The following is a 15,917-nucleotide window of genomic DNA, read 5'->3' as shown; positions in this document are numbered from 1 at the left end:
CAGTGCATGCTGAAGGTCCTGGTTTGAAGAAGCCAACAGGACAACATCATCCGCAAAAAGCAGAGATGAAATCCTGTGGTTCCCAAACAGGATTCCTTCCGGCCCCTGGCTGCGCCTAGAAATTCTGTCCATAAAAATTATGAACAGAACCGGTGACAAAGGGCAGCCCTGCCGGAGTCCAACATGCACTGGGAACAGGTCTGACTTACTGCCGGCAATGCGAACCAGACTCCTGCTCCGTTCGTACAGGGACCGGACAGCCCTTAGCAAAGAGCCCCGAACCCCATACTCCCGAAGCACCCCCCACAGAATACCACGGGGGACACGGTCGAATGCCTTCTCCAGATCCACAAAGCACATGTGGACTGGTTGGGCAAACTCCCATGAACCCTCGAGCACCCTATGAAGGGTATAGAGCTGGTCCAGTGTTCCGCGACCAGGACGAAAACCGCATTGTTCCTCCTGGATCCGAGGTTCGACTATCAGTCGAATTCTCCTCTCCAGTACCCTGGAGTAAACTTTCCCTGGGAGGCTGAGAAGTGTGATTCCCCTATAATTGGAGCACACTGTCCGGTCCCCCTTCTTAAAAAGAGGGACCACCACCCCAGTCTGCCACTCCAGAGGCACTGTCCCCGACCGCCACGCGATGCTGCAGAGGCGTGTCAACCAAGACAGCCCCACAACATCCAGAGACTTGAGATACTCAGGGCGGATCTCATCCACCCCCGGTGCCTTGCCACCGAGGAGCTTGCAAACCACCTCAGTGACTTCGGCTTGGGTAATGGACGAGTCCACCTCTGAGTCATCAGCCTCAGTCTCCTCAGTGGAAGACATGACGGTGGGATTGAGGAGATCCTCAAAGTATTCCTTCCACCGCCCGACAATGTCCCCAGTCGAGGTCAACAGCTCCCCACCCGCACTGTAAACAGTGTTGGCAGAGTACTGCTTCCCCCTCCTGAGGCGCCAGACAGTTTGCCAGAATTTCTTCGAGGCCGACCGATAGTCCTTCTCCATGGCCTCCCCGAACTCCTCCCAGTTCCGAGTTTTTGCCTCCGCAACTGCCCGAGCTGCAGCACGCCTGGCCTGCCGATACCCGTCGGCTGCCTCAGGAGTCCTGGAGGTCAACATGGCCCGATAGGACTCCTTCTTCAGCTTGACGGCATCCCTTACTTCCGGTGTCCACCACCGGGTTCGGGGATTGCCGCCACGACAGGCACCGGAGACCTTGCGGCCACAGCTCCGAACAGCTGCGTCCACAATGGAGGTAGAGAACATGGTCCACTCAGACTCAATGTCCCCCGTCTCCCTCGGAAGCTGGGAAAAGCTCTCCCGGAGGTGGGAGTTAAAGACCTCCCCAACAGAGTGCTCGGCCAGACGTTCCCAGCAGACCCTCACCATACGTTTGGGCCTGCCAGGTCTGTCCAGCTTCCTCCTCCGCCAGCGGATCCAACTCACCACCAGGTGGTGATCAGTTGACAGCTCAGCCCCTCTCTTCACCCGAGTGTCCAAGACATAGGGCCGGAGATCAGATGAAACGACTACAAAGTCGATCATCGACCTCCGACCTAAGGTGTCCTGGTGCCACGTGCACTTATGGACACCCCTATGCTCGAACATGGTGTTCGTTATGGACAAACCGTGACTAGCACAGAAGTCCAATAACAAAACACCACTCGGGTTCAGATCGGGGAGGCCGTTCCTCCCAACCACGCCCCTCCAGGTGTCACTGTCGTTGCCCACGTGAGCATTGAAGTCCCCCAGTAGCACAATGGAGTCCCCAGTCTGAGCACCCCTCAGTACCTCTCCCAGGGACTCCAAGAAGGCCGGATACTCTATACTGATATTTGGCCCGTAGGCACAAACAACAGCAAGAGCCCTCTCCCCAATCCGAAGGCGCAGAGAGGCGACCCTCTCGTTCACTGGGGTAAACTCCAACACATGGCGGCTGAGCTGGGGAGCTATAAGCAAGCCCACACCAGCCCGCCGCCGCTCACCACGGGCGACTCCAGAGAAGTGGAAAGTCCAGCCCCTCTCGAGGAGCTGGGTTCCAGAGCCCAAGCTGTGCGTGGAGGTGAGCCCGACTATCTCTAGCCGGTACCTCTCAACCTCCCGCACAAGCTCAGGCTCCTTCCCCCCCAGCGAAGTGACATTCCATGTCCCAACAGCCAGCCGCTGTGTCCGGGGATCAGGTCGTCGAGGCCCCTGCCTTCGACTGCCGCCCAATCCACACTGCACCAGCCCCCTACTGCTACCTCTGTGGGTGGTGAACCCACAGGAGGTCGGGCCCACGTCACCTCTTCGGGCTGAGCCCGGCCGGGCCCCATGGGCAAAGGCCCGGCCACCAAGCGCTCGCATACGAGCCCCAACCCCGGGCCTGGCTCCAGGGTGGGGCCCCGGCTGCGTCCTACCGGGCGACGTCACGGTCCTGGATTTTTTTTTTTTCCATAGGGGGTTTTTGGTGAACTGCTCTTGGTCTGGCCTGTCACCTAGGACCTGTCTGCCTTGGGAAACCCTACCAGGGGCATAATGCCCCCGACAACATAGCTCCTAGGATCATTCAAGCACACAAACCCCTCCACCACAATAAGGTGGCAGTTCTAGGAGGGGTAATTTCTAATATAAAGTAATAATTTCAGACACATTGCAGTTGGATCAAGTCCCGCTTTGTGCTGCAGCTTCTCACATACGTCCATCTGACCCAAAGACTCTGTGACAAATCATCAGTGTGCAGTGAAAAGAAACAATCTTCCTCCTCAGGACATTGATGATGAACCTAAAACCTCTGCTTCAGTCTCACTATTAGAGAATGTGTCTTACTGAGCCCTTACAGAAAAAACATGAATTCCCATGTATTTCACATGATCACATGTTACCACATGTGGTAACGTGGAATACATGGTATTAGATTTTGTAACGTGTTACCATGTAGAGCACATGTGGAAAACATTCCCACATGTGATTCACATAAAATTGGGCCAAAACCACATGTTTCCCATGTGCAAAACACATTTTCCACATATTTCACATGTGAGAAATCACATGTGAAGTTCATGTGGTTTTTCTGTAAGGGAGGAGTAGGTCATGTGACTCTCAGAGATGATCTTACCTCAGTTTCTCCAGTTTACAGTGAGGATTCTCCAGTCCAGCACAGAGACGCTTCACTCCTGAGTCTCCCAGATTATTATTATTCAGATCCAGCTTTCTCAGGTGTGAGGGGTTTGATCTCAGAGCTGAACTCAGAGCAGCACAGCCTTCATCTGAGACACCACAACCCCACAACCTGCAGAGACACAATGACACGCACTTCATCAACAGATTTTCATCTTGGTGTAATTCTTACTTTAAAGATGATGAGTGTAAAGTTAATTTTATTATTCAGAATGTCATGAGGATTTAATATCACCTGTTTATTCTCATTAAGGCCACACCAATTCAATTAGTTGGTTCTCAGAATCGCTGCTTGAAGAAAATGCAAAATGAAAAAGATAAAATAAAATCAAAATCAAACTCCCGCCAAAAGAAAAGGTCACATGATGTGAGGTCACGTGACGCCGAAAACCAATCAAATCGCCCCTTTCACTTTCGATAAAGACTTGTGGAAGAAACATGCCTGTGGAGGGGAGTCCTGCAAAGCCTGTGTTTGTGATTGTTAGGATATTCAGCGAACAGAAGCGTAAAATCTTTGACAGGTGTGTTGAAATTCTGTTTACTGGTTTGCCTGTATTGTTTGGTCTATTTCCACCGCTAATTTTACCATCAGAGCATTTTTTAAATTTTATTTTTATTTCGCCCGCTCGCTTCATATTTTTCCTGAAAAAATCAGAGAACCATCTCATCTCATCTCATTATCTGTAGCCGCTTTATCCTTCTACAGGGTCGCAGGCAAGCTGGAGCCTATCCCAGCTGACTACGGGCGAAAGGCGGGGTTCACCCTGGACAAGTCGCCAGGTCATCACAGGGCTGACACATAGACACAGACAACCATTCACACTCACACCTACGGTCAATTTAGAGTCACCAGTTAACCTAACCTGCATGTCTTTGGACTGTGGGGGAAACCGGAGCACCCGGAGGAAACCCACGCGGACACGGGGAGAACATGCAAACTCCATACAGAAAGGCCCTCGTCAGCCGCTGCGTTCGAACCCAGAACCTTCTTGCTGTGAGGCGACAGCGCTAACCACTACACCACCGTGCCGCCCCCATCCGAGAACCAACTAATGAAATTGGTGTGGCCTAACAGTGAATTAATAATGATAATACTGAGTGTTATATTGAGTTTCTCTCCTCTGTTGTGTGTGATATTAAACCATCAGCAGCTGAAGCTGAACAGAGAACAGCAGAGAGACCATGAACTTTAATCAGAGAGAGAGAGAGAGACTGAATCTCAGATGGTTCTCTACTAGACTTATAGTGCACTACACAGGGGCAATAAACTTGTTTCTCCAGAGTCTACAGAGTGCATTTATAGAACACTATAGATTTATATTATTGTAGAATCAGAGAAGTAAACAATGATTATTCCATATAAATCCTACAAACATTCAGCCACTCGTTATTGAGACAGCGTGCGAACAAGAATTTCAGAAAAAATGGATAGAAAACCCGAAAACATACCGGTTTCACCTCCCAGTGTCGGAGGAATAAAAATGTCAGTGTAATTTATGACGATGTTCGTTTGTCTAATTAGTTTTTCATCCCTCAAAAAAGAGGGACCACATATAAACAGTGCTGTAATTTCAACACCAGTCACCCAATCTGGATGCAAGTTTCCTCAAAATAAAGCTGAAGGACTGCACTTTGAGCTCATCTTCATTATTTAATTTCATCAACAATAAACTGTGGAGGACAATAACAATAAAAACAAACAAACAAAAAAAACACCACCACAATAATTATATCCATGTCAGGGCTGGATTTAGGGGGGTCCTGGGTTTAACTCTCTTTTTTTTTTTTTTTTTTTGGGGGGGGGTGTCACATTGAGACTTGACATTCCACACTGTCCCTGAAAATTTCATGCAACTCGAAAGAAAAGTTAAAAATAATGACGAATTGATCTTTGTAATGTTTTTCTGTTGCACTTGTTTTTACAGTAAAATTCGAGCCACGCTGCCGTTAAAAGCCTCGATATCTCAGAAACTAATGCAGATACAAGCCTGGAATTTTACACACTATTTATTGGGAATAGTGACTTTATTCAAAAAGTATGAAGCAAATCTGAGACGGTCAGATAGGAACTTTTTTTATAATCTGGTGAAAATTCATTTTCATTAATTTCTAATATAAAGTAATAAATTTCAGACACATTGCAGTCGGATCAAGTCCCGTTTTGTGCTGCAGCTTCTCACATTCGTCCATCTGACCCAAAGACTCTGTGACAAATCATCAGTGTGCAGTGAAAAGAAACAATCTTCCTCCTCAGGACATTGATGATGAACCTAAAACCTCTGCTTCAGTCTCACTATTAGAGAATGTGTCTTACTGAGGAGTAGGTCATGTGACTCTCAGAGAGATGATCTTACCTCAGTGTCTCCAGTTTACAGTGAGGATTCTTCAGTACAGCACAGAGACGCTTCACTCCTGAGTCTCCCAGATTATTATTCCGAGACAGATCCAGTTCTCTCAGGTGTGAGGGGTTTGATCTCAGAGCTGAACTCAGAGCAGCACAGCCTTCATCTGAGACACCACAACCCCACAACCTGCAGAGACACAATGACACACACTTCATCAGCAGATTTTCATCTTGGTGTAATAGTGGTTGTGAAGATGATGTCTCTCATGTTGGACTGTCTCTATTCTCTTCACCAATCACAAGCTATTATTAATAATGACTCAAACATTACCACTGTTACTGACATTAAGTTTACTCAAGGTGCAAATGATTCAGCAAAAAGTCAATAATTTAAAGGTTGAAGTGAAGAGTCAGGTTTTGTAGAATTTATCTCTGCTTGACTGGATTTTTAATGCGAACATATTTAATTGTAAAAACTTTTTAATTATTTCTTTAAAGTAAAAGTGATTCTGAGGAGAAATGATCACTTCATGACTAATATATTTGTTCTGCATGTTTTACTTTTACAGAAAGTCTTAATTGATAACACTGTAGGGTAGGTCCATGCCAAATAACTAGATGGTGGTTGCAGCACCAGATTGATTTTCTTTGAGAGAGCTTTTGGCAGGGGCGACACGGTGGTGTAGTGGTTAGCGCTGTCGCCTCACAGCAAGAAGGTCCTGGGTTCGAGCCCCGTGGCCGGCGAGGGCCTTTCTGTGCGGAGTTTGCATGTTCTCCCCGTGTCCGCGTGGGTTTCCTCCGGGTGCTCCGGTTTCCCCCACAGTCCAAAGACATGCAGGTTAGGTTAACTGGTGACTCTAAATTGAGCGTAGGTGTGAATGTGAGTGTGAATGGTTGTCTGTGTCTATGTGTCAGCCCTGTGATGACCTGGCGACTTGTCCAGGGTGTACCCCGCCTTTCGCCCGTAGTCAGCTGGGATAGGCTCCAGCTTGCCTGCGACCCTGTAGAAGGATAAAGCGGCTAGAGATAATGAGATGAGAGAGCTTTTGGCAATAGATACTGGTGAAATATGAACTGATAAATTTCAGGGTCGTATTCTGTGTATTTAATGAACTAGGTCATTTTGAAATTACTGAAATTAGACCAGAATGTACCCCCTAAGTCCTCGCCAGGTATTTTAAATGCATTTTTCTCAGGTTCTGGGCTACACAGAGGTTTGAAATTTGGCAAATTAACTCTCTATATGTTGTTAATCTGGAAGGAACATATAGAGCCTTCCATCTAGAAAATCCTGCCCATCGGTACTTCCTAAAATGCCATAACTTAAGAAAAACGCACTCGTGAGTGGGGTTTAGGGCCCTAAAATACTAGAAAACAAATGTATTCATCTCCTATCACTACATGGTCTTATTATAAACCAGATTGCCTGGTCACTTATATAATGGGAGCTCTCTAGATAGAATATTTCCAGAAATATAGCACATTCCATTACATACCCCACAAAAATTATCATATCTTTAAGATCCTGAATGGAAATGAAGCACAGGTCTGCAACTTGGTAGTTTCATTAATTCAATCACTACAAACATGAAGTGTCATCATCTTGTTATTTGTGTATCATTCTCTTTTTTTCCCCAATCCCAAATCATCCATTTTTAATGCCCTCGAATTTGTTTTTGCTGTTACATGTATTCTATACAGTTCACAAATAACTATATACTTGACCAGGAAAAAGTCATTTAAGATCACAGATGCAGTACTCTACTATTCATATGTTTGTCATGACTGATATTGGTTGTATTGTCTGTTTACAGCTGCATTTCTGAAAGAGACTTATCAGTATTTATAATTTTCCATAGATCATGTATACATCAGTATTATAAATTATATACATGCATTTTAAATCACTTTTTATTTGATGATATTTCCTGTCTGTTTGCATCTATACACACAACAAATTCAAGAGCATTAAAAATGGATGATTTGGGATTGAAAAAAAGAGAATGATGCACAAATAAGATGACACATCATGTTTGTCATGACTGAATTAATGAAACTACCAAGTTGCAGACCTGTGCTACCTGTGCTTCATTTCCATTCAGGATCTTAAAGATATGATACTTTTGTGGGATATGTAATGGAATCTGCTATATTTCTATAAGTGACCAGGCAATCTGGTTTATAATAAGACCAGGTAGTGATAGGAGATGAATACATTTGTTTTCTAGAATTTTAGGGCCCTAAACCCCACTCACTCATGCGTTTTTCTTAATTTTTAGCATTTTTAGGAAGTACCTATGGCCAGGATTTTCTAGATAGACGGCTCTGTGTTTACCTACCAAATTACCAACATGTACACTGCAAAAAATGACATCTTAGCAAGTGAAAATATCTTGAAAATAGTTGAAACGATCTAGCATTTCTTATTAGAAGAAAACAAGACACCAATTTTGAGATTATTAAACCTAGTTCTCGATTGCAACCGAGTTATTCTAAGATGTCTTACCAAGTGTAATTATCTTACTGCACTGGCAGATTATTTCACTTGATTATAGTCTAAATGTTCTCAAATTTATTATGTTTTTCCTTATATTAGGATGGCTAGTTTTTGCAGTGTATGGAGTTAATTTACCAAATTTCAAATCTCTGTGTAGCCTAGAAGCTGAGAAAAATGCATGTAAAATCCCAAAAATCCCTGGTGAGGATTTAAGGGGTACACTCTCGTCTAATTTAGTAATTTTTCAAAATGGCATAAATAAAAAAAAAAGAAATCTGGGTCTAGAAAGCTGAAATTTTTAAAACTTATTTAGATTTACATATATTTATCATCAGTAAATTCCACCATTAAAATAAAAATATTGCTGCAACCAATTTTCAAAATATTGGGTCTTTTTGACCTGGACTTACCCTGTATACACCTATTAACTGCTGCTTTAGTGAGTTATTGTGACTCTCAGAGAGATGATCTTACCCCAGTGTCTCCACTTTACAGTGAGGATTCTCCAGTCCAGCACAGAGACGCTTCACTCCTGAGTCTTGTAGTTTATTCCCAGACAGATCCAGTGTCTTCACAGTCAGATGCAGTTCTCTCAGACTGGAGGTTTCTGAGTTGAGCACTGAGACCAGAGCTTCAGCGCTTCTCCCTTCAATTGCATCACAACTGATCCTGAAGGAAATAAATTAATACATAATAAACTCACACAAATTATCAGACAGGTCCTCAAATCTTTCACTGCACCATTTCATTTTCATAAATGACAAAAGTACAAACTCCGAGTCGACAATACACTGAAATGCTGTAACAGTAATTCACAGTTCGAGCTGTTCGGATTTGAGTTTTCTGCTGCGCACGTCATCACTGACACATGGGATAAACACGCAACATCAAATCTGATCACCAAATCGGGAAATAAGAGTCTGATCTAAAATATTTATAAGAGGAGAAAGCAAAAGAGTTTCAAAAGTCAGGTTTAGATGAAGCAGGCAGAGTTCGAGGCAGAGTCATATTTATCTGAACAGATCAGACATTTGATTTGTTCTCTAATTAGTGAGCGACTGAAATGATCACAGCCCAGTGCTGAAGGAGTTTTATGGAGATACTCATGATGAGCTCGTTGGCTAACAGTGTGTGTGTGTGTGTGTGTGTGTGTGTTGCCAAGTGCTCTTTATTTGTTTCTGGTGCCAGTGATTTACAGACTAGACATGTTCTTCCCCTTACACTCTGTTACTTCGTTTACACATAGCCGGGAATTTATGAAAACGGGTATCTTCTCCTCCCCGTACTAGAAAATAATTCCGTTTACACAATGCTCAAAAACAGCCAGCGAAGGCTGTCAAAAACATGTCAAACAAATAGAAAGCCAACCAGAGATCTGAAAGCCAAGGAGGAGGGACCGTCAGATCACAATGCTAAAACTCCGTTTTCTCAGCTAACACTGAAAAAACTCAGTTTTCCACTATTTACATGCAGGCATGAAAACGGAGTTTTCACAAATCTCCACTTTGCCCGGAGTTTTCGAAAGCAGCCGTTTTCAGTGACTGAAACCTCCGTTTACGTGTAAATGATGGGTGCAACCGCATAAATAAATATCTGTTTTTATAGATACCCGGATACGTGTAAACGGGGTCTGTGTGTTGTCTCTCCCTGTCTGACCTGAAATCAATAAAATCACAGAGCTACAGCAGGGAAAAGAACAAAAGCTGTGAGGGTCAACGGAACAAAAAAAAAAAAAAAATGTTAATTTATAAACGATATCAGGATATTAAAACAAAAGAATAATAAGCATGTAATAAATTTATATTATAATGTCATAAAAGTAAATAAGAATGGTGTTTCTAATGAGTTCTCTGTGAAAGTCTGTTTTTCCACTTGAATAAAACCTTTTATCAGGTCATAATAAGAAAGATTTTAAAATTATAATTTTGTATGACTAAACTCCACATGGTTCTATTGGTCCAGTGTCTGCATCATTAAATTTGTTATTAGTGAAATGTAATGTACAAAGATGTGAAGAAAAAGATTTTCAAACTAAACACAGTGAAGGTTTTGCACAGAAAAAAAAACAAACAAAAAAAACCCACCCCTCTGTGTTTATTGGACACTGGAGCCGACAACAGTGGTGTAATTTGTAAACATTGTAAATAAACTACAAGTATAAAATTATGTGTGATTATTTGCTTCATTTTTGGAAATTTGTTGTTTGTAAGTCTCGTTAGTTGGCTGCCATGTAAATGTTTTTCTTAAATGACCAACTTTAATGACCAATGAGGATCACTGACTACCTCACATGTAGACCGCAATATGTAAGAATACAAAATAGCACTTCTGAGACTATTAAGACAAACATAGGGACACCACAAGGAACGGTGTTATCTCCTTTTTTATTTACTTTATACACCTCTGACTGCAGACATAGTAGCTCCTCTTGTCATCTTCAGAAATTTTCAGATGACTCTGCCTTGGTGGGATATATTAATAAAGACAACTATGCAATATACCAGGCAGAGGTGGATAGCTTTGTTAGCTGGTGTGAAGCTGCCCATCTTATTTTAAACGTTGACAAGTGCAAGGAGCTAATCATTGATTTCAGGAAAAAAAGAAATGTGCCAGTCACAATACTTATTAATGATCGCCCAGTAGATGTTGTGACATCATACAAATACCTTGGCATCCACCTTGATAACAAACGGGATTGGAAGATGAACAGTAATATTATTTTTAAGAAGGCCCAGTCCAGACTATTTTTTCTTAGAAAGTTGAGATCTTTTGATTTGGGGAGACCAATCTTAAACACATTTTATCATGGAATTGTGGCAAGTGTTTTATTTTATGCTGTTGTATGCTGGGGAGGAAACATGACACTGGAGGACAGGAACAAATTAAATAAACTTATTAAGAAAGCAGGGTCCATCACAGGCATATGTTTGAGTACAGTTGAGCAAATTCTAGAGGAGCGGGTGATGAGGAAGGTGAACAGTGTCATGTTGAAAGATGATCACCCACTGTACAGCCTATTTGTGAGGAGTGGAAGGAGTCAAAGGCTCCTTCTACCCAATTGCTCCACTGAACGGTTTAGGAGGTCTTTTATTCCTGCAGCGATAAGACTTCTTAAGGCCCGGTCCCACTGCACTTATGGATGCAAAGAGGATGTAAAACGTAAAAAAATCTTTGCCATCCGTTGGAAAACGCTATGCATCCGTTGTGTACTCATTGCATACGTGCTTCATACGCTCTATCCATCGAGCATCCGTCCACTGTGATTTCATCCGCGCAAAAAGTTTTGAGCTGCACAAAACTTTTAGAACGGATGAACTTTCCGCCGTGTACGATGTAAATCCGCGACATATACGAGCAACAAACGTTCTATGTCCGTTATCATCCGTTAAACGTCTGCTGTATCCTCTCTGCATCCTCTGGGCATCCTCGCAACTCACATCCGCTGCAGCTGAAAACGGAAAGAGGGAGGAAAGATAAGGTACATGAAACGTCTATTCATCGTTAGTAGCACGGAAATAGAAAGGATGTAAGCGTATGCATCTCGTATATAAAGTATTCAAAACGGACAAAGCGTTTATATCTGGGATGTATCTCGTATATTTAGGATGTCTGGAGTATGTCTAGAGCAGAGATTCTCAAACTGTGGTACGCGTACCACTAGTGGTACGCGGGCTCCATTCTAGTGGTACGCCAAAGAATCACTTAATTAAATATAAATAAAATTTAAAAAATAAAATAAAACGTGAAATACTATCCATAATATCCGAATGGACGAAAATATCCTATCAACCGATAACAAGAAAATGAAAGGAGATACAAATTAAGTTAATAATTTAAAAAAGTTTGCAAGTGCTTCTGGGTAGCCATACGTACGCATTCCCGCCGGTTCCGCTGACAGACGGTTATCCGCCATTGGTAGACTAGGCTGTGATGGGAAAAGGTGGAGGTGGCTTTGCTAATTATGACGAGTAGGACAAAATTACTGTCGTGGCTTAAATCCGCGAATGGGAGCGTGGATCAGGAGAGAGGGAGAACTGAAGAGGACGTGTGTGAGCCGAGCGTGGATGCTAACGACAGTGGCAAAACCAGCCCCAGAACTGCTAGCAAACGGCAGAAACCAGTGAGGAGGAAGGATGATGAAAAATACATAAAACTGGGATTCATTTGGAGCGGGACAGAGGAGCTGCCCAGGCCGCAGTGTGTTGTATGCGGGCCAGGGACGTTCTGAGCAATGAGTCCATGAAACCATCGCATCTCAAACGGCATCTTACAACCAAACACACAGCACTAAAGGACAAACCAATGGATTTTTTTTTTTTTTTACGAAAACGTGATGAACTGAAGCATTCCACCATTCTGTCCTATGGTACACCCGTAGCCAAAGCACAGGAAGCTTCATATCGTGCCAGCCTCCTGATCGCCAGAGCCGGTAAGCCGCACACAATCGGGGAACTGCTGTGTTTGCCATTAGCCAGAGAGATGACACGTATCATGTGTGGAGAGAAAGCTGCCAGAGAGTTAAACTTGGTGCCGCTTTCAAATGACACCATGTCAAGGAGAATAAATGACATGGCTGACGATGTTAAAAAGACACTGATTGAGCGCATTAAGAACAGTAGATATTTTACCATACAGCTTGATGAGACTACAGATGTTGCAGATTTGGCCAATTTATTTGATTCATTATTGAAGTACAGTGTTTTATTTTCCTATATTTAAACAGTGTTACTGTTCAAAGTACTGTGTGTAATGTTACAGTGGCCAACAATATTAAATATACTTGTTAAATAAAACCTCCGCCTTGTTTTTAATGAATACTTAGGCCTACTATGCTACTGTATTTTAATGTTGGTCATTATGGTGGTACTTGGAGAGCCAAGTATTTTCTGAGGTGGTACTTGGTGAAAAAAGTTTGAGAACCACTGGTCTAGAGTATGTAGAAGGACACCTAGCGGACAATCGGTCTGCATCCGATATACATCCGCGCAACATGCCCTTTGTTTCCGTTAGGCGTACGTGATGCAGCCCCTTCATCCGCTATGCATCCGCTCTTTCTGCTATGCGTCCGCTTCTCAGTTATCACCGGTAACCCCTTCGGAGCTGTCATCCACTTCCATCCGCTTTCATCCGCTAGGCTTCCTATGAACATGCGTTTAACATCCCCGCTATATACTACCCACGTCCGTTCTTTTCCGTTCTGTTTTCGCAAATTTTGTCCATTTCTGGAGCGGATGAAAACGGATAGAGCCACCCCCGAAATTTTGCTCGTCCGCTGTGTCCTTTTTGCATACGTTTTGTGTCCATCGGCCAGTGGGACCGGGCCTTTAACAAAAACTTCTAAGTACTTTTAATCTTGTAATTATTCAACTGCGCTTTTAATGGCAGTTTTAGAAAATTGCTGTGATTCTTTGGGAGTTTTATGATGAACTGTTTTTATTTTTTATATCTTTATCTATTTATATTTCTCCTTCTATTTATGATGTGGTTGTCCTGTCTTACTGTTATGTGTTGTATGTATGGTCAGGTGGCGTTCAATTTCCCCCTTGGGGATTAATAAAGTTCCTCAATCAATCAATCAATCAATCAATCAATCAATCAATCAATCAATCAATCAATCAATCAATCAATCGGTCTCCACATGTTTAATAGCTGCCCTTCAGTATTATTCAATTCTACATGCAACTGTTATCCCTCAATTTCTACAGGCTCTGTATCATATTCTACACACTTTTTATTCTACAGGATCTACAAGCAAGTCACTGCATTCAGGAGGTTGTTTCCGAGTCATTAGATTCTGTAAATGCATCGTGGCAACAATCCAACAACACCTTGACATGAGAAAAAAAAATGAATCCTTAAAAAAAGTATTTTTGAATAACATTTGACCAGGAGGATCTTTACTTTCACTCGAGTGATGGAGTTGTGGATTTTGTCCCAAAGTGCAGATTTGTCCAAGTGCTTTCAGTTTCTCTCTTTCTAACAGTGGAACAGTAGAACAGTTATATTCAGCTTTACTTACATTGCTTTTCTGGATGCTGCAATCACCGGCATCACCTTCACAAGAACCTCATCTGGTATCTTCTCTGTCCTGGTATATTTACTCAGGTCAAACTCCTCCAGCTCCTGTGCTGAAGTCAGTAACACAAACACCAGAGCAGACCACTGTGAAGGAGAGAGTTCACTTTGTTTTCCAGATTTCAGGTAGCGTTGGATTTCCTCCACTAGAGAATCGTCACCCAGTTCATTCAGACAGTGGAACAGATTGATGGATTTTTCTGCAGGAAGATTTTCACTGATCTTCTCCTTAATGTACTGAACTGTTTTCTCTTTGCTCTGGGAGCTACTTCCTGTCTGTGTTACTAAGGCATGTAAGAGTTTCTGATTGGACTCCAGTGAGAGACCCAGAAGAAAGCGGAGGAACAGATCCAGATGTCCAGTCTGACTTTTTAAGGTCTGATCTACAGCACACTTGTGTAAATCTGAAATTGTCTCAAAGGACTGACTCTGATCAAGAACATTTCTCTTTTCCTTCATGAAGGTCAGATGCACATACAGAGCTGCGAGATGCTCCTGAACACTCAGATGAACAAAGCAGTACACTTTACTCTGGTGAAGCCCAACCTCCTCTCTGAAGATCTGCGTACACACACCAGAGTACACTGCTGCTTCTGTCACATCAATGCCACACTCTCTCAGGTCTTCCTCATAGAAGATCAGGTTGCCTTTCTCCAGCTGCTCAAAAGCCAGTTTTCCCAGTTTGAGAAACATTTTTTTATCATGCTTCTGCTTCTTTGAGTACTTTCCTCTGATGATGTTTGTCTGAATGATGAGGAAGTGTGTGTACATTTGAGTCAGAGTCTTGGGGATCTCGCCACTCTCTGCTTCACCCAACATTCTCTCTAGAACAGCGGCTGAAATCCAGCAGAAGACTGGGATGTGGCACATGATGTAGAGGCTTCTTAATGACTTCAGGTGTGTGATGATGTTCTCGGCCAGGCTCCGATCACTGACCCTCTTCCTGAAGTACTCCTCCTTCTGTGGGTCATTGAACCCTCGTACCTCTGTGACTCGATGGACAAACTCAGAGGGGATTTGATCAGCTGCTGCTGGTCGGGAGGTGATCCAGATGAGAGCAGAGGGAAGCAGATTCCCTTTGATCAGGTTTATCAGCAGCACACGCACTGATGCTGATTCAGTTACATCACACACACTCACTGTGGTCTGGAAATCCAGAGGGAAACGACACTCGTCCAATCCATCAAAAATGAACAGAACCTTTCCCAACCTGGACATTTCTGTTTCTTTGGTTTCCTTAAAACAGACATGAAGGAGCTCCATTAGACTCAGTTTTTGGTCCTTCATCAGATTCAGCTCTCTGAAAGGAAGTGGAAATATGAGGTGGACGTCCTGATTTGCTTTCCCTTCAGCCCAGTCCACAATGAACTTCTGCACAGAGACTGTTTTTCCGATACCAGCCACTCCCTTTGTCACTACAGTTCTGATGGGTTTGTCTTCTTCAGATAAGGGCTTAAAGATGTCGTTGCATTTGATTGGTGTTTCCTCTGTTGTTTTTCTCCTGGACGCTGCCTCGATCTGTCTCACCTCATGTTCTTTATTGATGTCTCCACTGTCTCCCTCTGTGATGTAGAGCTCTGTGTAGATCTCATTCAGGAGCACTCGGTTTTCCTGCTTTATCATCACTTCATTTAAATGCTGAAACTTCATCATCAGATTTAACCTGAACTTTTTCTGGACTTCATTTCCAGCAGCAGATTCTGGGGCGTGTCTGTGTGACAGGGTGAAGTAGGAAGACATGGTGAGACATGGGCTCCAATTATTACAGTTTAAGATCACAGTTTTTCTGACTGGTTTCCACAGAGAGTTCTTTATGATGTTCTCACTGTGCAT

At 43.2% G+C, this 15,917-nt stretch overlaps 2 protein-coding genes across 2 annotated transcripts in view; both read right to left on the bottom strand.

The window, feature by feature from the left end:
- The window catches only part of LOC132870287 (NACHT, LRR and PYD domains-containing protein 12-like), a 361,706-nt gene that overhangs the window by 224,243 nt on the left and 121,546 nt on the right, over positions 1 to 15,917 (bottom strand). The window lies entirely within an intron of this gene.
- Positions 1 to 15,917, bottom strand: part of LOC132870703 (NACHT, LRR and PYD domains-containing protein 12-like) — a 64,388-nt gene that overhangs the window by 25,608 nt on the left and 22,863 nt on the right. Inside the window, exons 6-9 of the mRNA XM_060904502.1 lie at positions 14,029 to 15,795; positions 8,484 to 8,678; positions 5,523 to 5,699; positions 3,107 to 3,280 (exon numbers count right to left, since the gene is read on the bottom strand). Coding sequence (XP_060760485.1) covers positions 3,107 to 3,280; positions 5,523 to 5,699; positions 8,484 to 8,678; positions 14,029 to 15,795 — 2,313 coding nt within the window. The remainder of the gene's footprint in view (positions 1 to 3,106; positions 3,281 to 5,522; positions 5,700 to 8,483; positions 8,679 to 14,028; positions 15,796 to 15,917) is intronic.

This window comes from Neoarius graeffei, chromosome 22, assembly GCF_027579695.1.
Source record: "Neoarius graeffei isolate fNeoGra1 chromosome 22, fNeoGra1.pri, whole genome shotgun sequence".
Lineage (NCBI taxonomy): Eukaryota > Metazoa > Chordata > Actinopteri > Siluriformes > Ariidae > Neoarius > Neoarius graeffei.
This window is presented reverse-complemented; position numbering and strand designations above follow the sequence as displayed.